This window comes from Echeneis naucrates, chromosome 5 (assembly GCF_900963305.1).
Source record: "Echeneis naucrates chromosome 5, fEcheNa1.1, whole genome shotgun sequence".
Taxonomy (NCBI): Eukaryota; Metazoa; Chordata; class Actinopteri; order Carangiformes; family Echeneidae; genus Echeneis; species Echeneis naucrates.
The window spans coordinates 3,026,344-3,050,472 of record NC_042515.1 but is presented as its reverse complement, the minus strand read 5'-3'; the positions used below and the strand labels follow the sequence as shown (position 1 = coordinate 3,050,472).

The 24,129-nt window shown below is 43.4% G+C and overlaps 1 protein-coding gene across 1 annotated transcript; it reads right to left on the bottom strand.

The window, feature by feature from the left end:
• Nucleotides 1–153: 153 nt before the first annotated feature.
• Nucleotides 154–22,791, bottom strand: il17rd (interleukin 17 receptor D). The gene is made up of 16 exons (XM_029502878.1): nt 22,661–22,791; nt 11,157–11,211; nt 8,451–8,573; nt 7,231–7,349; nt 7,033–7,153; nt 6,511–6,555; nt 5,777–5,928; nt 5,219–5,284; nt 5,070–5,124; nt 4,501–4,611; nt 3,949–4,133; nt 3,729–3,844; nt 3,052–3,303; nt 2,253–2,795; nt 1,816–2,060; nt 154–1,720 (listed from the first exon to the last, which is right to left on the bottom strand). Exons 1-16 carry the CDS (start codon nt 22,778–22,780, stop codon nt 1,596–1,598), a joined length of 2,433 nt encoding a protein of 810 aa, XP_029358738.1. The 5' UTR covers nt 22,781–22,791; the 3' UTR covers nt 154–1,595.
• Between the last annotated feature and the right edge of the window lie 1,338 nt (nt 22,792–24,129).

Sequence of the window (24,129 nt, the reverse complement as noted above, 5' to 3'; positions counted from 1 at the left end):
TTTAAACTCACTCAACACTTTCATGGCAACAAATCAAAACTTGTCTGGCAGCTTCAGCAGCAACTTACAAACTGAGCTTTCGTTTTTATTACCCGATAATAAGAGTTCTACAGCCAGACACCGACCGAAAAGATGACAGGAGGAAGGTTTTATGAGATGAACTTATTTATTTTCTACATTAGGGTACTATAAAACAGTACAGTCCTAAAAAAATAAAAATTAAAAAGTAGAAAAATAGGAAAATAACAGTCTAACTATACAAAATTTGAAAGAGAGTCGACATTTCCAAGAAAAAGTGGAATATACAAATAACATTTACAGGTAGGAAACGCTGACTCTTCCCTTCCAGAAACACTCAGACCTGCAGAGAAGTTCCAGCAGCGACTGAAACGTCTGTCAGAAAATACAAATACTTTTATAAAATTTTAACAACTCAGACCAAATAAACAGTGGGTGTCCTTCAGATGTGACACGGACACCGATGACGCACAGACGCCATGAAAATAAAACAATTCAAATCAAAAGTCGTAGTGACTCAGACACAGTTATGAGATTATCCCTAAAAGTGTAGATCAAAATGATGACTTAAATTATTCATGTATTCATTTCCTGTCGTCGGCTTCGATAGTGGTTCAGTTTTATAATGCACTCATTCCTGCTGCTTCCTGCAACTATGTCAAAACAATGATTACAAAGCATAAAGAAATATATAACTATTAATGCAATCTCAATATTTATACATGTAATCATGAACTCAACACAGGAGGCGCCGTATTCAACGTATGATAGTGTGAGTTGTACATTTTAAATATGTGATAAACTGTCATTCACACAACTCTTCCACCATCTTATATCACATTACGAGGTTTTAGTACATTTCAGACGGATTAATATTCGTTTTAAAACGGCACTCCTAAAAATGAACGTTGATAAAACTGTCGCAGCACCGACTGGTCCAACTGGGGAAATCCACTTTGGAAGGAAAAATGCTCCTCCTGAAATAAATAGGGACATGACATGAAAATCATCTTCCTTTGAAAGGGCAGCATTCACCGACGAATGTGTGGTTTCCCCCAAAGTATTTCATGTTTACGCCAACGCGTTGAGAATACTGCAAAAGAAATCCTCATGATTATTTCTAATGTGTTGAGACACTCAGCAGCTTTTCTTAAAGTCTCAGCTGGGTGTTCTAGCTGGAGAAAATCGGAAACGCGTCTTCCTGCGTCGACGCATCAAAAAGTGCCTGAACAGCTTCAGCACCGCACAAGGTACCAAACTTCATCGATCAGGACACGGTGCTGAAGCGGTCTTTGGTTTCATCGGGTCTGCCGGGATCTCCAGACCCGGTCCAGGTAGAAAGTACCGCCGTTAATACGGACTGTGTTCGAGCCCGCAGTGGTTACCATAGTTACCAGGGACTGGTGATGTATGCGCTCTACATCAGTGGTTAATATTGTCATATGTGACCAACACCCATGTCTTTTACTGGTTCCAGTTTGGTTTCCATGACGATCGGAGGACGGCACTTCTGGGAAAAGGAATTAGCTCTACGGCCGAAACAATTCTGTCCTCTTTTGATCGACCGGAGGCGTCTCCTACGACGACGCTACAGGGGCCAGTCCGTCGTTGTGCTCCAGGTGGTGATGGTGGTGCAGCTCAGCTTTACAAACTGTGGCGGCGCTGCAGCGGAGCGACGAGACGACGGGCGGCTCTTCGTCACCTGGAAGACAGAAGTCATCCAATTAGGTTTTCTCCAGGGAGTCACATGGAGAAATCAAAAGCATTATACGGCCAAAACAGCAACACCAGACTCACCGAGCCCCGAAGAAGACGACTCGCTGTCGGCCAGGGAGGAGGAGTCAGCCTGGTCATGTGACAGGCCTTCCATCAGGGGAATGGAAAGCTCCGAAGAAGGCACAGAAGAATCGTAGATGCCCGAATCACGAGGAGGAGGGAGCTCCGGGGGGGAGAGATGGGTGTCCTCTGTGTGGGTGGAGGCAGGACACACCTCCTCCTGGAGGACGGACGGAGCCGAAGATGAAGCTTCTTCGGAAGTCGACCTGAGAGGAAACAAAAAACTGTGAGCGGCCTCAACACTGAGGTTCGGCTGGTCGTTTGAGTTTAGCATCAAGATTTGCTTTAAAAAAAAAAAAAAAAAAGGAATCTCATCTTTTAGGATCTTAATTCAAATGGAAAGCAGATCGTTTACAGGAAAACAAACTAAGAGAAAAGTATATTAGAGGTTTCTTCACCTTGAAGTGGATCCTTGCATGGGCAGAGAGCAGTGTGGCAGGGCCGGACTGGGACAGAAACCAGGACTGGGAAGGGGACTTTTGCTGGGGTCGATGCTGAGGCTGGACGTGGAGGTGGGAGCCAGCAGGAGCAGGTTTCTCCTCGGGAGTCCGTTACCGCCGTCCAGCGATGGCGTCCTCGCCACCACCTCATTCAGCACCAAGCCGGAGTCGAACCTCTGCTCCGGCTGGGTGGAGGACAAGCAGGGCGGCTTCGGAGGAGGGCTCGGAGCCGGGGCGGCGGGGAGGGGGGAGTGTTTTGAGGAGCAGCTGGAAGAAGCTGCGGACCCTCCTGCGGCAGGCAGCTGCTTCTCGAACCAGTCGGGGTTCTGGCTGATGTGCTGGTGCATGTTGCAGATGGACACGTAGAGCGAACGCCCGGATTTGCTCCTGAAGTAGTTCCTCCTGGAGACGTTGACGGGCTGCTGCTCGCGGTCGGCCAAGCTGGACTGGCTGGAGTGGAGCCGGCTGAAGAGCTGAGGCAGCTGGTCCATCAACTTGAACCTAAACACGGGAGGAAATGACCGCTCGATCACTTTCTGTGGCTCTGGATGATTTCTTTGATAAAAGGTAAGATTAGGTTAAAGATTTGTTTAACCTAATCTTTGTTCCAGCAGGAACTGGATCCATAATGGAAACTGTTACCAAGACAAAGTCCGGATAAAAACGTTTTTGTGTTCAAACATAAGAACTTAAATGTTAAATGTCTCGGCCAATTATTTCTCCACTCAATCAGCTGCTGTTGCTGTTGTGTTGTTACCTGGGGGCCAGACTCAACATGGTGGGGATGTCGTTCTCGGTGGAATAGTCGAAGTAAACCGTCATGTAGCGGTTCAGCTCCTGAGCCCCGCCCCCTTCGCTCTGCTTCGCCATCCGCAGCTTCTCAGCGATCATGGCCACGCTTACTATGAACAGATCGCCACCGGATCCGCCGCTCGGAGAGCTGCTGCTGCTGTTACTGCGGCGACCGACCGGTGTCTTCCCCCTGCGACTCTTCTTCTCCACGTAGTAGCTGCAGTAAGAGGGGAAAAAAGAAAAATGAGTAAACTCAGAAAGGTGCAGCTCGTTCACCACCTGAATCTGTCTATCGATCGACAGTCAGCTCCGGCTCACATCTGAAACTTCACTGTGATCAGTTAATAAATTCACTATGTCACCTTGTTAGATGACATAATGGTTGTGTTAACATGCTTACTCTCCCCATCGGCAGAGAAAATATCACTTTTTAGTCTGAATCTGAGTCAGAGTGTGAAGAGACAAAGTGAGGGGCCTCCTGACATAAACCTGTTTACGCCTCATTAACTTTGAGTGACTCCACGTCAGCGTTTTAGCAGCATCTTGTGGTCACTGAAGGGATGGCAGGTCGAAGGCACTGCTGAATCAGCAGCAGTTTGGACAGCAGAGAGAAGGGAGGGAGAGTCACGTAGAATAAAGTACCGAAGGCCTCTGGAGCAGACGGTGATGATGAAGTTGGCTTCGTCCAGCTGTCTGCTCAGCCACGACATCTGACCCTCTTTACACATCTCCAGATGTTCCCACAGATCCAACACAACCTGAGCAGAAGTAAAGGCAGATTTGATTTGAGAACCATGCCGAACTTTTTTGAATTTTACTTTGTATTTTTGTTTATCTGTCAGTTTGTGCGTCGCCGTCTCACCTCACAGTTGCAGAAGTCCTGCAGGAAGTAGGCGAAGCTCTGGATGACGGCGGTGTGTTTGGGACAGTCTCTGTTGGAGTAACAGATGAAGACTTTGGGACGAGGCCACGGGCGCTCCGCGTTCAACGCCGCGCTGTGATTGGACGACTCGCTGCTCTCCTCATCCAGCTGGCTGTAAATGTTCTCTAAAGGGTGAGAAACGGATAAGACGGGTTAATGCATCATTGTGACACTATATCTGTGAAATCTCTGATAATAACGGAGCACCAGAGAAGGCATCACTGGTTCAAACTCATAACTTCAATCACTGATTATTTTAATCATTGCTGAATTTACAGATCATTTTTTGATAAATCATTTGATGATTTAATCTTCTATCTTATTAAAAATCCGAAAATACTGAAACTGCACCTTACGAGCCTGCAACCAACAAATATTTGGTGCTTTCACTTCCAAACTTCCAAAAACGACCACTTGATGAATTTTCAGTCGGAATATAAATTGATTTCTTGACTATTCACGGCAACTTTACTTCACATAAAAAGCGCCCACCTTGCTGCTTCTTACGACACATGACGGTGAAGAGAGTGGCGAAGGCTGACATGATGACCAGAGGCACCGTGATGGCCATGGCACGGATAGGACCGGCCCAGGGGGAGTGCACTGAAGGATGAAACAAACACACCCAGCATGAGACAACAGCAGCGCCTTCGAAGTAAGAGTGTGTGTCAACGCAATTAACACAATTACAAAATAACTGGGGGATATTAGTTGGTGCTGAATTGTCCTGTCACAGTAGTCATACAGTTAGTAAATATCAATCCAAAGTGTTATTACATAACTCCAGGCTGTACCTAATCAACCCCCAGAGGCCAACGAAGGCTGCCATGGTGCAAAAAAACAACCTTTTTCCCTTTTTATGTATTATCAGACAAAATGTTAAAAAAGAACTGCGCAGCTTTTTAGAGACTGAAATTACTGACTGGCAGAAAACTGGGAGTTATTTTCTTCAATGTAAATATTTAACAAACCAAACAATCATTTAGTTGTGAGGAAAATCAGAATGACAGCCCGAGGCAGTCACAAAGATTACTAAAGTGTTTCTATTGTGCGTCTCTTACCCTGGCTGACATGGTACTGAGTTTGCCTCCTGGTTGTGTTGTTGTCATCTCTCAGCTGAGAAAAATAAAAGAATCAATAAGTCAAGAGAAAATTATTCTAACATAAAGCATTTCTACCTTAATATAAAGCCTGTGGTGCGTTTAGGTACCTCTACAGTGTAGGTCCCTGGAGTGACGTCCTGGAGAATACACACAGTTCTGGGCTGGTTGACGTCCTGCACACAGTAAATGTGTTGTTAAAACATTGACAGACACAGCTGGACACTGAAGGACCAGAACAACAGGGAGCCCCATATCATATCATTAACTCTGACAATTAGCAAAGCAGCCAAGAGTCATGATGCTCATTTCCTGGGGCAGATGAAGGTCAGAAAACGGTCTCCTGTCTAATCACAGGGCTGGTTGGACAGAGTCAGATTGATGGACCAGAGGAAAACAGTAAGGTCCACCACTCACCGACAGACAGCAGGGCGAAGGAAATGTCATCTTTATTCATTCATTCACACTAAAGCAGCATGATGAACATCTGTGATCAGACTGTTCCAAAGTCAGCGCTAATTCATCAAAGTGAAACCACCTTTTTTTTTTTTTTTTAATTTAATTATCATCTTTGGTGTTTTTTATTCCTTATTTTAAGCTTTAATGTGTTTGAACCACACCTAGTTTGTTTAAAGCCGTGATTGTAGCCTTGACACTGTTGGTCTCACCGGTTTGCAGCGCTGCAGTTTGAACAGGCCGTCCTGACGCAGTTTGTAGTACAGATAGTAGAAGTGGAAGCCGAAGGAGGCCGGAGCCTGCTCGAAGGCCACGTGGAGGTTTGAGCCCAGCTGGGACACATTCAGGGACTTTGGCTTCCAGACTGCACAGACGAACACAAAACAAAACACACACAATTTGACAATCTGTGCAACAAAAGGGACCACGCACCCTGATCTTTAGGGAACATCTCAGGAAGAGGAGATCTTTATTTACAAATAGCTCAGTAGAGTCGATGATAGTTTATCTAGAAACATGTCTTCTATTTCTGGTTTAAACTGCAGTTTTTGTTTTTGTTTGTTTCTTTACCTCTTGTTTTAAAAGATTCACGTCTTGCACTTTAACCCTGTTTTTCGACTGGTTCTCATTTACTGTCTAACTCAGCACTACCTTCAAAGTTATGCCACTAATGATAAACACAATCCTTCTTTTCTTCTCTGATTTTAATGTGAAACATTTGCACCCGCCTCTTTAGTTCTAGCAGGTGTGAAAATAAAGTAAATACATCTTTAAAACCGAAACAATGGTTTCTTCTGCTCTCTTTTTTTTTTATCTTAACTAAATGAAAACCTTTCGTGGAAAAGCGTTACCTAAATGTAACTAGTCTAAGAACAAGACCATCAAACGATGGACTAGCTGTGTCTACATGTGGCTCTGGTTATGACGACAGCTCTGAGGAACTTACATGGTTTGCAGACCAGGTTGTCTGATCCCAGGAGGACTTCACAGGCTGTAAAACAGAAAAGGTGAGAGCGTTTGTCCCCTTCAGCTCGATGATCAGAGACATTTAAGAGGGACCGGCTTTGATTAGCTTAGCATCGCTGACTTAAGGAAGTCTGAGGACTGTGATCTGTTGTCATTCAGTAGTCCGTACTCTTGTAGACCGAGGCTAACAGGATCCTAAAGGATAAGTAGACTAAACTGAGAGCATTGTATTTTGAGGTTTTGGAAGTAATTTTTATTGTCTGTGTATGCTTTTGTTGGCAAACTTGGTTTCCTAAGTATGATACAAGGTAAATAAGCATTCCTCCAAAAAAGTAGCCCTTTTAATTATAATCAGGTTTACATCCGCAAAGAGGTACAACTGAACAGTATTGGGGGAAATATTAGAGAAAAATCTTTTTCTTTATCTCATCATTCAACCACCTCTCAGATTATTCTCCGGAGCTGAGGCCCGTTGAACCTGCGAAGGTAGGATTTAACTCACAGTTGGTCCTGAGGAAGGACGGAGGGAAGAAACTCTCGTTCATCAGAGACGGGAAAGGAACGACACGGACCATGTAGTCGGTGTCAAAGGTCAAACCGCCGAACGGCTGACTGCTCAGCCTCTGTGTGAGACAATGATGAGGTGTCAATCATTGAGGTGTTTCTGCCGTTCAACACCTCCACCTGTTTTTGGCCCTACCGTGTTCCTGTAGGAGAAGTTGAGCTGTCGGGGGTCTTTGAGGATCAGGTGTTGGCACTGTTTCCCTTCTGGATTCTTGTCCTCCAGATAAACTCTGAAGCCTTTAATGTGTTCGATTCCTGCAGAGACACAGAAGGAGGTTAAGCTTCGGCACGCACCCTTGTCTCCTCATTTCCTTTCCCTATCTCCTTCATCTGGCACGCTCTCTCCTCTCGTTTCCTCCACTCCTCCTGTCTGCTTTTTAAAAACAGGTCTGCTTTGTAATTACATCTTAAAACCCACAGGAGATGTTTTTCCTATTATGAGAGAGAAAAGAAAGAAAGAGAAAGAGACGGAGCGGCAGGACCGGTTTTTCTGTCTTGAGGCAGATTCCTGACTCTCCCTCTCTCATGCAGAGACGAGGACAGACGAGGATGTTTTTGCTCTTTGACAACAGCTGCAGTGTGATGGCAGGTGTGCGCTCCGTTCCTGCCGCCTCCATGTTTAAACCCTGATTTAAAGTGTTTGTTCCACAGCTCTTAGGACGAACAACCAGACTCTCTCTCCATCTTCCTACACTCACTTTCGAGTCCAAAACAATGAGACAGTCAATTATTATTTATCCACCAAGTTTTCTACAGACAGTGACGCATTCATGCTGTTTTTATTGGGGGTCTTTTCATTGTTTACCAAACTTAGAAACCATTTCGTTTTTAATCTATGAGCTGCAAGTCTGAGCACACAGAGAGAGAGAGAGAGAGAGCGAGGGAGAGAGAGAGAAAGGGAGGGAGGGAGAGAGAGAGAGAAAGGGAGGGAGGGAGGGAGAGAGAGAGGGAGAGATTCCCCTTACACTGAGCACACGCACAAACACACATTCCTTCACGGTCAAATCAGGGTATTGTTGTAAGATGTGATCCTCTCTCTGTTGGGCTGATCAAAGACACACAGATTTGAGCACTTTGAAGTCAGTCTCTCTCTCTCTCTCTCTCTCTCTCTCTCTCTCTCTCTCTCTCTCTCTCTCTCTCTCTCTCTCTCTCTCTCTCTCTCTCTCTCTCTCCTCTCTCTCCTCTCTCTCTCTCTCTCTCTCTCTCTCTCTCTCTCTCTCTCTCTCTCTCTCTCTCTCTCTCTCTCTCTCTCTCTCTCTCTCTCTCTCTCTCTCTCTCACAGAAGAAGAGAAAGAAGGAGACAGAGATGGAAACGAGCGGGAAAAGTAAAGAAGACACCTAAAAGGACAAAGTTACCTAGCGGACTTGCGGACCAGTGGACGACCACGGCGGCCTGATCCTCACAGGCCAGGTGACTGAAGGAGACGTTGGTGACCTCGTGGATCACGTGCTTCCCCAGCGGGTAGTTTAATGAGCAGTCTGCAGGGTGAGAGACATGGAGATGGAGAGGGAGGGAGGGGGGGGGAGAGAGAGGGAGAGAGAGAGAGAGAGAGAGAGAGAGAGAGAGAGCGGAGAGAGAGAGAGAGAGAGAGAGAGCGAGAGAGAGAGAGAGAGAGAGAGAGAGAGAACAATGGCGCATGTGAGAGATTATTATTGTTTCATATGTATTTCAACACATTAGAAAAAGAAAAGTTCTCCCTCAACGAGGAGAGCAAAGTGATCCATAAACTGCACTTCAGTGGGACTTTACTGTCACACTGTATCTTACAGATGACTGAAAATAAAATTCATATTTGGTTTTTTTTGTACACAAAAATGTCACCTTCATCTCAAAGGTTTTGAGTCTTTGTCGTGGCACGCTCGACTCGGTCCGGTCGTTCCCATTTTTAATAAGCACACCTTCACTCATTCATTCTCCATGTGTGCTCTAATCCCACCAACACCTCCTGTTCCCAACACGTCTCTTGTGTTATCTTGTGAAAGACGAGGATGGAAGTGCAGAGGAGGAGGAAGAGCAGCCAGCCATGAACCGACCGGGGTTGGAGGAGAAAAGTTGGACTTAGGACGGAGAAAGAAAAGGGGGCGTGAGCTCAGACACGACTGACTGCACCTCTTTCCTGTTGGCAGCCACCTATTGATGGAGAGGACTGAGGTGGTGAGGAAGAGGAGGAGGAGGAGACAGAAGGGGTCAGGAGAGCATGGGATGCACGAGCCACTGCTCGTCTTCCTTCCTCCTTCAAGTGGGGTCATGTTCAGGGCTCAAGGAGAAGCTCACGGCTGGTCGCTCCTCTCTAAGATGTCAGGAGGAGGGAAAGGTCGCAGGTCGCTCCTTCCCTTCTCTGTATTCAGACAAAGGAGAGGATGAAAGAGGAGTACGGGGGTCACAGCTTTTATCCTTTTCCTCCTCTTCCTCCTGTCGTCCTCTCAATTTAGAAGCAAGAAGACAGTCGTGATGTGAAACCATAAACGGTTTATCTTTTTAGTTTCTTTTATGCTTTTATTATATTTAAGTATAGCTGGTGAGAGGCTGAGGAAAATCAGCGAGAGACGAGAGGACGACCTCAGCTACGCCCTCTGACAACACGTCACTCATACAGAAATAAATACTGAATCAGCAGAAGATTACTGAAGACCCAAAGTGTACAAACTTCCTGAAGCCGCTCAATCAAAAAAAAAAAAATCACACGAGCATTTGTTACACAGCTGATATCTAAAAGTTGAGGCAGTCATGTGACTGGCTGTGCAGATAAGGCTGCGGTGCTTCTTTTGAATATGGGAAACACTTATTTTTGAAGAAGCTGATTTTATAAGGAACAACACAAAGATGAAAAGACTTTATATTGGATTTGTTTGATGTCAGAGAAATACCAAACGTCTCCAGACTTGTGCGCAGCAATTTGTTGATCTTTGCAGGTCAAAGGTCACCCCGGTTTATAGTCGCCATTACATCACTGCAAACAGAGTTCCCTCCGTCCTCTAACAGCTGAAGGTCCAGAGGAAAGGAAGCAGTGAGGTGTGTCACTGCCCACACACACACCTCAGTAAACACACACAATGAGTGGATTCTGATTGTCATGCTAAAACACCTCTGTGCGTTACTTTGACTTAAACTTTGTGGGTTTCAACACGTTTTATCAAAATCAGGATGTATCATTTTAGTCTCATGACCTTCTGACCCCTGACCTCCTTATGATTGGTAACACAATATGTATTAACAAAAAAAAAAAAGCTGTGGGAGCAGCTGAATCTTTAAATTCACAGGAAAAGAACAACAGTCTGCTTTCAGAGTGCGGCATCGATAATGATAATCTGAAGGAACAGCTAGGAGAGTGTTAGCTTAGCTTAGCATCAAGCCTGGAAACGGCCAGCAGAGGTCTGTCGGGAATCTTCGAAAGTCATAACTTAGTCAATGAAATGGGCTTTGATAAATGACTGATTGGTAAAATAATTGGTCGAGAACACAGTCCTGAATGTCCTCCTCCTGGTAAACCACCGAGGCTACTGATTCACGTCACGCTGCGTTGAACTCATCTCATTTTTATCCCTTTTCTCTGTTCTCTGGACAAAAATGCTTTTAAAATAATTAAACTGCAGGTTTATATGAAAGTCATCTCAAGACTGTGAACACACACACAAAGAGAGGAAGCTGAAAGTGCTTCTCGCTCATGGTCACGGACAAAAGCAGCAGGCAGGGATCGGCCATGGCTCCGGAACTTGACTTTTTGAGGGAAAGGAACAAAAGAGCAGGAGGAGGAGGATGCAGGGATGAGGGGGTTTGCAGAGAGGAGGGGTTTGCTAGGTGATGTGACGGAAAATAAAAATTCATTTTGAGGTCCGACCAAATTAGGTGATTGATTTTAGGTATAATTTACTTTCAGAGAAACATGAATCCACAAAAAAAAAAAAAAAAAAAAAAAAAGAAGTGACTTCTAACATGTCAGCTGGGATTTACTTTTGATGCTGAAGTATAAAATGAGTTGGAAGTGAGCTGCCAATCAGAGGAGCCATCAGGCAACAGCAGAGTTACAACTCCACATTATCCAAAGTTAAAGGAAGACTCACTGTCAGCTCTGAAGGTGACGGCCAACCTGCGACCTCCATCTGCACCAGACTGCACCTGAAAAAGAGAGAGAGAGAGAGTGTGGTCAGTAATTCTCCTAAAATCATCTGGAAAAAATGGACATACAAGAGTGAGCATTTATTGACCTTTATTGAAAACCATGTGACGCTATTGATTGTGATTTATTAATGAAGAAACTTCAGAAATAGATTGTGGATTCATTGTACATCTTTTTAGCCAATGTTAGTGTGTTTTATTTTGTTCTTAGTTGTGTATTTGCCATGTATGTGGATCAAAATTCAGAAATATTCATCCTGATTTTTCAGTAAATGGACGTACCTGTTTCATTTTTATCTGTTGCTTATTTTCTCAATTCACAGATTAAGAATGTTGTCTATTAGATCAGAAAGATCAGAGGGGCAACACCATTATGTGTTCAGGTTATCCCTTAAATGTTAGATTTATGATAATGACAGCTAAGACATAACAACACTTCCAGAAGCAGGCAGTTTGGCGATTGATAAAAAAGGTCAGCAATTGAATAAATTTGAGGTGTTGTGTTCACTGACAGGTTTCGAAAATGGGAAGACAGTAAACCATGTTATCTCCCTGAACCCAAACCAACTTCTTACAGATTAATCAGTGTGTAAAATATTACTGGATGAATCGGTTACTTTTTTCTAGTTAAACTTTAATAACTAAACAGCTAATAAAATGGCCAGTTCAACTGAAGAGAGAGAGAATTGATGTCAAAAGAAACTGATGCAACTTTCATCAGCTTTATTCTGACACATTAACATGATTAAAGGATGTAAAAGTCAACAACAACAGGCTGCAGGAAAAAAAACACAAAAGCTTTAACTGGACTGATGTGACTGACAGGACCTGGATCTCCTTCCTACGCCCCTCAGGCCCGTCCCCAGATCCATTTAACACAAAGGACACGATAAGTCTGGAGATAAGCCCCCTCGGGAGTTACCCAGAATCCCTTTCTCTGAGCCAGAGTCCTGCTTTAGTTTTTGTTTGAGTGGAGCTGTTTTATAGTTTTGACCCTGTTTTCATGTTGCCCTGCTGTGCAACAAAAAACACACACTCACTCTCACACACACACAGAGAGCTTGTTACAGAGGTGTCAGACTGTGGTCACGCACAACAACCACACTCACACATACACGCACCTGAAACCAATCACACAGACCCCCTTCTGTGTGCATGTGTGTTACAGAAGGTGTGCCATGCTTGTTAGCAGCCACTGTACCTCATCAACACACACACACACACACACGTTTGTAATTAGAAACTTGTGAAGAGCCTCAGCCACATCATACACCCCCCAGTATTTAAAACAAACAAGAGGGACCCTAAAACCAGCAAACCGACACACACAGTTGTATCACGCTCCTATTAATTACATATTTCACCTCCAGTTCATCTCTCCCCCCCCACCGGTACAACAAAGAGCCCGAGAGATGAATGTGGGGGCGTCACAGCAAAGACGTTTAAGTTAACATATAAGTTGGATTGCTTGAAAATGTTGCAGGGTCTCAGGAACTGAATCCAAATTCAGTGCTGCCTGGTTGACCTGAATGTGTTTGGGCTGTGGAATAAATCAACCCCCCCCCCCCCCCCCCCCAAACACACTGCAGGAGAGGTTTGGCATTTCTGTACGTTTTAAAGCCAACAATCACGACAGTCAGCAGGTGAATTCCGGAAACACGTCGTTCACATTACAAACTGATCCAGCAGGAATGTCCGCTTGCATTGTTTTCTGGTCGGCATCCTTGTTGTTTCATTTGTTGATGACGCCACACTGCGATGTGACAAAAGCCGAGCCGGGTTCCACTCTTCTTCATCTTTTGGTTTATTTGCTGGGGCCCTTTGTGTCTGGACCCCTGCTGTGTCAATGACCTGGCCTCCTTCCAATGAATGAGGGTTAAGCATTTTTCATGCAGTGCTGTTGTCTGTCCAAACACAACCCTTAAGCATCTGTACACACCAACAGGATGGGATTAGCCACGTCACTTCCCACAGTCAATAGCAGAATTTATAAAAGAAGGAGCAGCAATAATTAGTCACTTTGCACAGACTTCAGATCAGCTGTGGCTGATGTGATAGGGAGATTAAAAAGTTGAGTCGTAGCCTTATCGAAGTTTGTTTAGTTGGTTTTTCCTACACAACTGTACATGAAACACAACCAACAGCTCCTGTCATGACTATAAAAGATATCTAAAAATGGACGTGAGCTCCAGGTCTAAAAGGTGAAGCCAACACTCAAAAGTCTAAAACCATCTGGTGGAAAAGAAGTGAGATTGTGTTGAAGTCAATGGGAGAATGGCCACACTAGCTCAGTAATCATTTTACTCATGAGTTTATGGTCTCAGTCTTTAGTTTCAAGTCTTCTTCAACACAACTCAATGTAAATTTTTTTAAGTTAACTGTACCAGACATTGGACTGGTCCGCAGCTAAAAAAACTAAAAACAACAACAAAAAAACAAACAAACAAACAAACAAAAAAAAAAAACGGCCAAATCAGAAACTCAAGGTTTCAAAGCGTCAGCTCACAGATTGGTGGCGGACGTCCCCACACTAACTCAGCTTTTCAAAGCAGCACGTTAAACTGACAGGTTCAGCGCTGCAGACTCAAAGTCAGCTCAATGCCTTTACTTTAACACTCCAAGCTACTTCCAACTGTGGGAGACTGTGACGTTTTATTTTACGTCACACTGCACTGAGAGTCACATTTCACTTTGGGCCGGGTCAGATAAGTAACATTCATCCACACAAGCAAAATGTCTAATTTCGAAGCTAGGATGTAAAAAAAAAAAAAAAAAAAAGCATAATTTTATGTCTTCTTTGACTGAGTCTGAGGCTTAGTTCTCCCTTTTTTGATCTCCAGATCAGGAGTAGGTGGACTCTGAGGTCAGGCTGCTGGCACCGCCCACCGCCACAGGCCAAACCATCATGCTTTACAACTGATAATTTTCCAAACAGACTAACAGAGAAAGAGGCTTTTCTTCCTTCCTGATGCCAGGTGTTTCTGACTAGTAATAATCATTATAGTCCACACACACACAGGCCCCCGAGGTCTGAGCAGACTGAGTCCCATCAGTAAACAACTCTAAAGAAAAGAAGTAAAACCAAAGAAAAAAAAAAGGAAGCAGTTCATTTTCAGTAATAAAAGGACTAAAGAGCAGCTGCTGCAGATCCAACACATTAAGTTAAACTGCGCTACAATTCACCAGGGGAACGACAAAGAAGTTAACACAAGAATTTCAACACTAAAGAAAAAAAAAAAAAGTCCACAGGGGAATCCCTGAGCGCACACTGACACACAACACCAGTTCCTGCTGTAATCAGACAGCTAATTGCAGCCTCAGTTAGCTGAACATCAACAGTAATTAATCACAGCGATGGAGGGAAGGAGAAAAGGAGGAGGGAGGAGAGGACAGAGAAAAGGGGTGGGAGACGTAATCACCGGGCCTGCAGGGAAGGAGGGAAGAAGAGAGGGAGGAATCTGATTAAACAGGAACTCCTTCAATTACAGCTGTCAGGGTTCATGGAGCAGACTTCTCCTCTCCCTCATTTTGTTTGGGGCGACCAGACCAGTTCCAGATGTGGGACAGAAAACACGGGACGCACTTGCAGTTGACCTTTAATCAACATGCTCTCATACAAACAGCCAGAGATAACCAGGATGAGAACCGGGTACTGAGCAAAACAGGAAATCTGGATCGGATACCTCGCCGATTATTCAGTCCCAGAAGTGCTGATTTATTTCTGACATTTTAGTTTTCATTTCTTAAAAGGCTGCTTGAACATTCACACCCACTTCATACACGGTCTATTCTTTCAACACTTTTACGGTTCAATGAGGTTTAGCAGGAGCACGTCTTCTTACATCACATTTTCTAGTACAGCCCAGTTACTCACAACAAACCAGTCATCAGTACTTTAGTGCAAATGGAATTATTATTATTATTATTATTTTATTCCTTTATTTTCATGTCACGGTAATTGCATACAGCAGCGCTCATGCTTTGTCAGTGATATTGTGTAACATCTCAAAATCAAAAGCAGAGGAAATAAAGTCACGGTCAGCATGAATTGTGGAAAAGCTTTCTTATGCTTCAGACGCAAAGGCATATTTTGGATCCAACCTGTGAGCTTGTGAAACAACGCTGTGCTTTAACGTTCACTGGCCGTTAACCAGACTTTGTGTTTAGTGTATCGGACAGAATGGCTTTCGCTCGCTCAACCAGCCAGAACTCCACAGGTCTCTGAGCTTTCCTGAAGAGTTGCAGATGTACTTGAAAAAAAAAAAAAAAAAAAAAAAAGGCACCTGCTTCAGAAATGTAAAATTCTCAAAGACACAGACAATTTGTTGGGTAGCATCAAAGACCTTAACACAAACACCGTGTGCTGGTGTTTGTTTGTGTGTTGCGTTGATGAGGGTCTTGTTCCTGCAAAGGCCTCGGGGCTAAAAACTCAGCCCTGCTCCTCTTAATGTTTTCCTGTCTCTTACAAACACACGCAGACCTCCAAACACTTCCATATGGGACATCACGAGTGCCCTGAAAGGCTGGGTGTGTAGTTTAAAGGGGTTAGCTCTCCAACACCACATCGTGTCTCTGGGATCTGGAGCCTGCTGGCCACCGGAGTTATATCCGGTTTCTCAGGTCTTGGTGTGCACAGGTGGCTTTAGACAGAACCAAATTTCTAAAGGATTTCACCGTCAGAGATAAAACTTGATGACAGCTCGATAGTGAGGCGGAGGGTGATGGACCCTTTTCTCTTGTTTGATGTTCCAACAAAAAAAAAATCAAACTTACTGAATAAAGTTTTTAGTCTTGGCTCGTGATGCTCAATAGCACCAGACAGGAAGTACAAACAGCAGGAAATGACCACGCAGGCAACGCTGAGGTGGTACAGGTTGTTTAGGGGCATGGGTGACTGAACAAGGAAAATCAATTCAAAATAAAAAAAGGAAATGATAAATGAAGTCAAAAGATTTTAGGAGCGGCTCATGATCATTACAGTGTTTAGTTACTAACTTTATATACTTTCATTTGAAAGAGCAAAGGAACAAACTTCCACCAGATGCGAAATGACCTCAAAGGAATCTGGCCCTGTATGTAAGTGATTTCAAAATGTTTGTGCAAGACTAAAAGCAAATTGTGTAATGTGTAATTGTTGTGCATCTTCTTCATCGTCACAGGAAAAAAAGTACACCGACTCAGTCCACACTGACGCTCTACGTGAATAACTATACTGGTGAGTATTCACCATTTTTTATAATTTTTTTTTATCTGTTTTTGTTTGATTTCATCTGTGGAAGAAGTCCAGGATGGAAAAAAAAAGCTGGAAAGAGAAATGAGGTGCAGCAAGAAAAAATTGTGTGTGTGTGTGTGTGTGTGTGTTCGGGAGCAGCCAACCAGAGATTTCCCACCACATGAACAAAACCTGCAGCTTCCTCCTCCTGCATGACTGCTCCTCAATAACCCCCCACCCACCCCTCCTCTTCATCACAGCCCCCCCATCCTCCTCCTCCTCACCCAGTAGGAGCTGCTCCCCTCCTGCTGAGGCAGTTTGTCCTTTAAACACTCCTCTTTTTTTGCAGAAATAAACTGAGCCGGACTGTACCTGAGCACCGGGTCAGAGTCTAACCCGAACAACAGAAGGGCCGGGTCATGTGACCTGGACCAGGTCTGTCCAGAACCGAACGCAAACAAACAACACTGTCCGAGTAATCCAGCATCCAGGACAGGTTTATCTGAGTTTAGCGAAGGAGAAGCTGCCGGTCAACAGGAGGACCCAGTATGTTCCCACACTGCCTCAGTGTGCCCCGGGGGGGGAGGGGGCTGCAATCTCAGGGTTATTATCCATCTTGAGCTAATTACACCAGCCTATCTTTTACCGCAGGCATGATCACAAGATTGTGATCAGACAAAAACAGTCACAAGCAGTTGGAAGACATTATATCTGCAGCATGCATACATGCAGCAAAACGCACAACGTGTCCAAACTTTTTAATGTATGGATGTTTAGAAGCAGCAGGTCGGGAGGTCGTGTCTTAATAACCCAGAAGACCATGTTTGAAACTACAGACAGTAAATCTGAACTAAAAGAACAGAATTTTTTCTACAGTGTTGTTCCTTCTGTTTTTCCCCTCTTGTGTTATACATAAACTCTTTCTGGTGATTACACTGTTTTAGTTGTTGGTTCATCATTTCTACGCCTTCTACAGGCGTGAACGCACATGAGCAGTCAGACCACATTAAACCGTTGATGAAAACTCATCCAAGTCACACTGGAGGACTGTCCCCTCCACTGACAGTCCTATTCGTCTCATTTATTACAGGATTTATTTGCAGATAAAGTGGAGATTGAAATCTCAAGAGGAGATGGAAGTTAAAACCAGGTTTGAACTGACTTCCTGATCTGAACCGGATCCTCCCTGTGATGAGCCAAGCACTCAGTTCTGTTTATTCACAAAATAAAACATCAGCCATTGATTCTGGATGGACGTAGAAAGGGCCAAAGGCAACAGGAAACAGCTTAAGTAATTATTTGAGTCATTTGAACCTTGTTTCTCGGGGGGATGGTGATGGAGGAAACGTGTCCAGGAGATGTTTTATGTAAGAAGTGAAGGCCGAGCATCGATCCGTCGTCTTCTGCCTAATTCAGCCGCCAGAAAAGCAGAAAACACACGTGTTTTACATCGGACGCCTGCCGGGCCGTGACGCCCTCTCAGGCTCCGTGAAGGCAAAAGCGCACCAGAGTCCTGAAGCCTGATGGGATACGTGATGTGCTCACAGAGTGGAAACCTGCTTTAAAACAGGGAGAGAGAGGGACAAAGAAGTCGAAAAGAGGGTGAAGAGGAAGTTGAGTGATTTCCTGATGCGTCCTCCTCCTCCTCCCATGAGACAGATGTGATGACTTCAGCAGATGTGTTTAACCTGGAAGGGTTTACATCTCTACCATCATCATGGTCTTCTCACCAACTTTAAACATCCAGTAAAAGCTATTTCCTCCATCAGGTGGAGGGATCAAGTGATTCCTGCATATCTTCTGTATCAAAACATGATTATTTGTCCATGTAGACTCTTAAAGGGGAATTCCACCGATGTTACATGTTAAAGTTTGATTCCAGGTTTGGGGGAGTTCCTACTGCATGTGAAAGAGAGTCCAGAAAGCTTTTTGTGGCTCCAGAGGGAGCCGAATGAAGTCTGATAAAGTGATCAAGTGGCTTGACTCAGCTTCAGTTGGGCCTCAAAACAACAAGTTTAAAAACACAGAGGGGAAAAAAAAGGTCTGTGGGTGTGATGGGAAGTAAAGTTAACAGATTTCTCAAGCTCGCTCATCATCTCTGCTGGAGACGAACGGCTCAAAGTATCCATCTATCTATCAGGCTGCATCCGCACTACGTTTTCACTTCCCATCCACATCATCAGGAGTTTTCGGGTTTGAGAAACGCTGTTAGCTCTGTTTTATTTTAAAAACTCCAGCGTTGTCTTGCAGTCTGGATGGGCAAAAAGGGAAACAACAACGGAGCCACGTCATTTCACATCAGCCTCGAAGGAGACACGAGTGACAGCATGTTACTGGCCTTGTTGTTTGTAAAGTCGATAAATGCTGGTAGTTCTTTCTACGAGCTGAGTACGGCTGAGAGGAGAGGACCCGTTTCCTGCTTAAAGCGACTCATGCATGTCCCGTGTCTGTAAATAGACAGATCATTTCTGGTAGGAGGCCAAAAAGCTCGTCTGAATGGAGATCATTTACATTTTAAAAACAGTGCTTTAAAATGTAAATGTAGCAGAATGGATGTGCTCTTTTTGTGGCAGTAAAACACCCAAATCTTTGATGAACTGACAGTTGCATTGTGGGTAAAGGACACACCAGGTTTGCTGCATCGATTTTTATCAGTGATACAAGTTTCAGAGTTGTCTTTGTGTGTCGGGGGCAGAATGTGGGACATCGAGCCTCAGCAAGGTGGAATAAAAATGTCCTTAAATCAAAATGCTACCACTAACACAAAGAGATTACTGCTAGAAAAGGATTATTACACCTTAAAATCTAAATCAGCCAGAGCATTTTTCAAGTTTTTCAGTTTAACATCTTTGTAAATTGAATAGATTTGGGCTTTCAACAACACGTGAGAGACGAAATGACATCTAAAGGCGTCAGCTTCAACAGGTTTCATGCATCCTTTCAAAGATTAAATGGTTAGCTGAGCAGATATTTATCGGATTAATCATAAATAGTTGCAGTCCTCCTGTTCTCTGGAGCACAGTAAAGCCTCACATTGTTCCAGACAACGTAAATGCATATAGGACATTATGGTATGTGCCTTTCTCTGTGCAGGGGGAACACTGGGGAGGGTTTTCAAGGCAGGGCAGATACCTGGCAGTGTTCAAATCTACGGTTACACAAAGGCCTTGTTCAGATCCGGTGCTGGCATGTGCCTCAGGTGGTCTGATCACATTCAGTGCAGACCAGCTCTGAATGTGGTCTGAGCGATCGAACCAACGGATCTTAGGTACGTTCACACTTTGAGATCACATCATTAGAGGCAGCGCGTTTAATGCCAAGACTGAACAAGTCTAAAGCTGAAGTCTCACACAAAAACTCAACATGAAATTCAGGAAGAAGAAGAAAGACGCTGGACAAAAAAAGTAAACCGAGATGAGAATGTATCTATGTCTCATGTATTTGTTCTACTGTCACATTTTGTCTTTCAGAGTCAGGAAAAGAAAAAACAAAAAGGGCAGTGACGGTGAAAGTCTCACCCTGCTGATATTTGATGACACAGGAAAAGATCTGAGCTGAGCTTCCAGACGCCAAAACGCTGCACAGCAGTTTATAACACCATGAGACCGGATCTCAAATACAGAGACAATAATTATGTCTCCGGTGACATGGCAGAAACACACTTTCACTGGGAATGTGTGACAACAACAGCGCGACATTGTGGGAAAAGTCAGAGTCAGAGAGACGAACCCGTGTGTCTGTGTCCCCACTGAGCCAACAGAGCCCCTCATTAATATTAATGAGGACATGGTGTTTCCTCACTGTTTCACAATTAGTTTGGACATGGATTGAGTTTCTGACTAAAACCCAGAATCACCCAGTTTTGTTCATGCAAACGTCAAAGCGTCAAAGGAGAAGTCCCAGCTGTGATGTAAAAAGTATCAGGAGAGACGTTAAACACGTAAATGAGGAAAAATTAGAAGAACTCCACCTGATTTCCTTTATCATTAATTCATTCTACTGTTCTCAGTTCATTTGCTCCATAAATGTCAGAACTTCCATAAATTCTTACTGCATCAAAGTTAAAACTCGTCTGTGTGCATCAGGCTACTGTGAGTGATTAATAAATAAGTTTAACGGCCTGAAAGGAAAAATAAAAGCTGCAGATGAACTTTTTTTTTTTTCCAAAGAACAGACCAGTTAATTAACTAATTAGCTCAGTCTGAGTATAACTAGTCCAACCAAAGGCCCTTTTCATAATGTTGCAGGCATGTAAAACCAGCAGAGCATTTATGGCTCTCACACACACACACAGGGCTCTAATAACCTCACACCTGTAGAATAGCAGGTCCTCACACCCCCATCAAGCAGCCTTTGATGTGTGTGTTTCTGAAAAGAAAGAGGAAGCTTGGGGGGGTTGTGTGTGTGTTTGGGGGCTGGGGCTGCAGGAAGGAATGTTTCTTCAGAGTAAACAGTGTGAAGCTTCCTGTAGAAAACACTTCAAAGCCAGACAGAGGAAACCAGGATCTCACACACACACACACACACACACACACACACACACACACACACACACACACACAGAATCAAAGGCAGGTAGGAGTCGTCTATCAACACAGGAAAATTAAAACCTGTAGAGTGTGTGTGCTCTCACACACAGCAGATAATTCTCTTTTGAACATCACACACTGTAGAAAAAGAAATACTTCATACACTATCTGTCCCTCACAAACACACAAACACACACACATACACAAAAAATGAGAATAAATGCTGACTGATGCCTAAATTCAGTGTATTAATGATGTAAATATCTAAAGTTGGACAGAAGCCAGTGATTGTTTCCACTGTTCATCATATTTTCTGTCTTTACTTAAAATGACTTAAACATTCAATCTTTCACCAAAAGAGCTGCTGATGTTTCATGTAGTCGATCCACTACATGATCAGTCAGCTCGTAGCTTCGTCTCCACATGTTTGGACTGTCAGACAGAAACCTGGTTAGATTCAGACATCTTAACGTGAGCAAATAATCAGCAGATAATTTGGTGAAGAAAATATTAACTCCAAGCAGCCCCAAATACACACAATAAAAACCAATCTGTACTTCTTTCTCTTAAAAAAAAAATAAATAAATAACATATTGTAACCTTTGAGTGGTTTAAGTGAAGTCAAAGTTCAGTTTTTCAGACTACGCACAGATTCTGGACTCTTCGAGGCGGCTTAGAGCACAAAACGCTCCATTCACGGCCAAGAAACAGACAGCAGAAGGACAGCAGTTTGGAGGCGGTGGGTCAGTTCACAGACTCTTTTCCACATCAAATGCTTTTCAACCAAAACACACAAAAGGCAGGAAATCAGCTTTACCAGCTGCAATCCACCTAAACCACAAAACTCAGATGGGAAGACGGGAAGTTCCCCATTTCAGACATCTGACATCAAATAATCCAGGAGCATCAAACAGAAGCTGTTTCCTTTCCATTTGCTCTGGATTGGTTTAAATCTAAGTGTTTATGTCAAATGTCACTACATGTAGACCTGAGCCAGAAATCATGTTTTACTATCAGGAAGATCATTTTCTTTAAAAAGGCGTTTGGATTAAATTAGAGATCACCTCCAGGACAGGTGGGGGAAATAAACTTAGCACAGTTTAAATAAGGTGACATCTCAAAAATACACATATCCGAAGCCAACAAATCAAATAAACGTGAGGTATTAATGTTTCCTTGCACCGCAATACAAAACTTCCATTCAATTTCTGCTAAATTTACCACAATCACTTTGCGTCTTTTCCCATCAAGGTGATCGTTAACAGCGTCGATTTGGGAGACAATAAAAAGCGTTTGGTTAGTTATTATGTCAGCCGAATTCAACAGAAGACCGAATTTATTCAGAACAAATTAAAATCTCTTCTCCGAAGTGTGCAGAAACTTTCTGTGCATGAGTGACGTTAAAAATGAGGACTTCTGAAGTGGAGTTTGGTCTGAAGGGGGAGAAACCCCAACCTGAGCGTCAGGACGGACGGACAGGTAAGAAAGGTAAAGCTGCTGAGACGAAACTCTGCTGTTTGGGAGCACACGTGTCTCAAAAGCTCAGCTCGTTTCAGCTGCTGTGTTTACTAAAATACAACCTGAATAAATCAGAAAGCCAACTTTTATTTTTTGGAGGAGAGGTTTGATCAGACATCACCGTCAAAGCAGAAGTTTGTCTTTATTTCTTTAGTGATTATTATATAAATATTTTTTTTTTTTACTTTACCTTGAAACCACATCGATCCTGGTTTGCTCTTCTGTTGCTCGAAGTCGTAGATCCAGAAAAAAAGCAGAAAAGCAGAAAGAAACCGGAGAGAGAGGTGAAGAAACTCCGAGGGGCCGCCATTCCTCCCTCAAGTCTGAACAGCTCTGAGGACGGAGGAGGGAGGAGGGAAGGAGCTAGGAGCTAGGAGGGGTGTGTGTGTGTGAGTGTGTGTGTCCGTTTTCACTGTGACACTGTATAGGTCAGAGCATTTTGTCCCCCAGAGGCCCCCAGGGTCACCACATGTCCTCTAAATAACTGAGAAAAACTGTTTGAATATGAACATTATTATTAATATTATTATTATATATTATTATTCTTATATAATAGACTCCTTTGATTATAAATAAAAAGCAAAACAACAACATATTGGTGAGGTAAACGTTGCAAAACTCGCAAATATTCACTGGTGCTGGTTAAATGATTTTTTTTTTTTGTGAGTCAGAAATGTTCTGTCAATCAAATAAAGTCTAATTTTATTAAAACAGTTTGTCCGTCATCAGACAGTCTGTCCTTGGATTAGATGAGGAAACCATTCAGGAGAATAAACATCAGAGTAGATTTGTAGTGCAGATAATGAGCCCAGTCTGGGCCTGGATGGGGAGGGAGGCAAAACCAACTGTGTCACCCACACATTCAGAAGCACAGGAGGAAAGGAAGAGCAGATAATTAAACTGCCATTTATGTTTGAGGTCAGAAGGTGCAACAACCCTTTTTAGCCCAGGGAGCCAATCAGACATTGGACTGACGCATTAAAAAAATTGTCCGTATTTTCAAACGGTGATCGAAAGTGATGTTTGGCTTAATTTAACAGCGTCTCCTCCACAAAGACATTTATAGAGCTGAATGATTTTGATTACGTCACCCAGCAGTGAGTGGATGCCATCTAAGTGCAAACAAGCAGAGACGTCAACACAATTCATTATTCTGTCTAAACTAAAAATCTGGGCCTGTTGCAAATACAACACAAACCTTATGAAACAGGTAGAAATGATAAACAACAAAAGTTGTGTATTTTATTCAGTTTTTGTCCATCCCTTCATGAGTGCAGCCTATTCCGCCCTCTTGTGGCAAAATGTTATTACAAACTTTTCAGGGAATTTAAGGAATCTGAAAAAACAACAAACTAAATAAAAACTATTGTAAAGTTACGTTTTATTGTACTGGATTGTTTATTGTTGCTGCTATTGTTGTGTTAGAAGACAAGGAGAAAATACACTCAGTGTTGCAAAAAAGTATAACATCTGACATTGAAGAAGAATTTATTCTTTAACAGGAAAGCTATCTTACATAAATGGGGATTGGTGGGATCATCAAAAACACAACTCTGTAAAATGTAGCTCAAACAGGCACACAAACTACATCCTCCACAATGATCGCACAGTTAAATCAACAACCAACACAAGAACAGCATTTGTCATTTGGGGTAAAGT

Excerpts from the sequence above, each read along its gene's own strand:
- il17rd (XM_029502878.1), bottom strand. The coding sequence starts at position 22,780 with ATGGCGGCCCCTCGGAGTTTCTTCACCTCTCTCTCCGGTTTCTTTCTG. Across the intron at positions 7,350-8,450 it reads CTGGTCCGCAAGTCCGCTAG|GAATCGAACACATTAAAGGC; the intron begins GTAACTTTGTCC and ends GTGTCTCTGCAG. Across the intron at positions 5,125-5,218 it reads CAGGGACCTACACTGTAGAG|CTGAGAGATGACAACAACAC; the intron begins GTACCTAAACGC and ends TATTTTTCTCAG.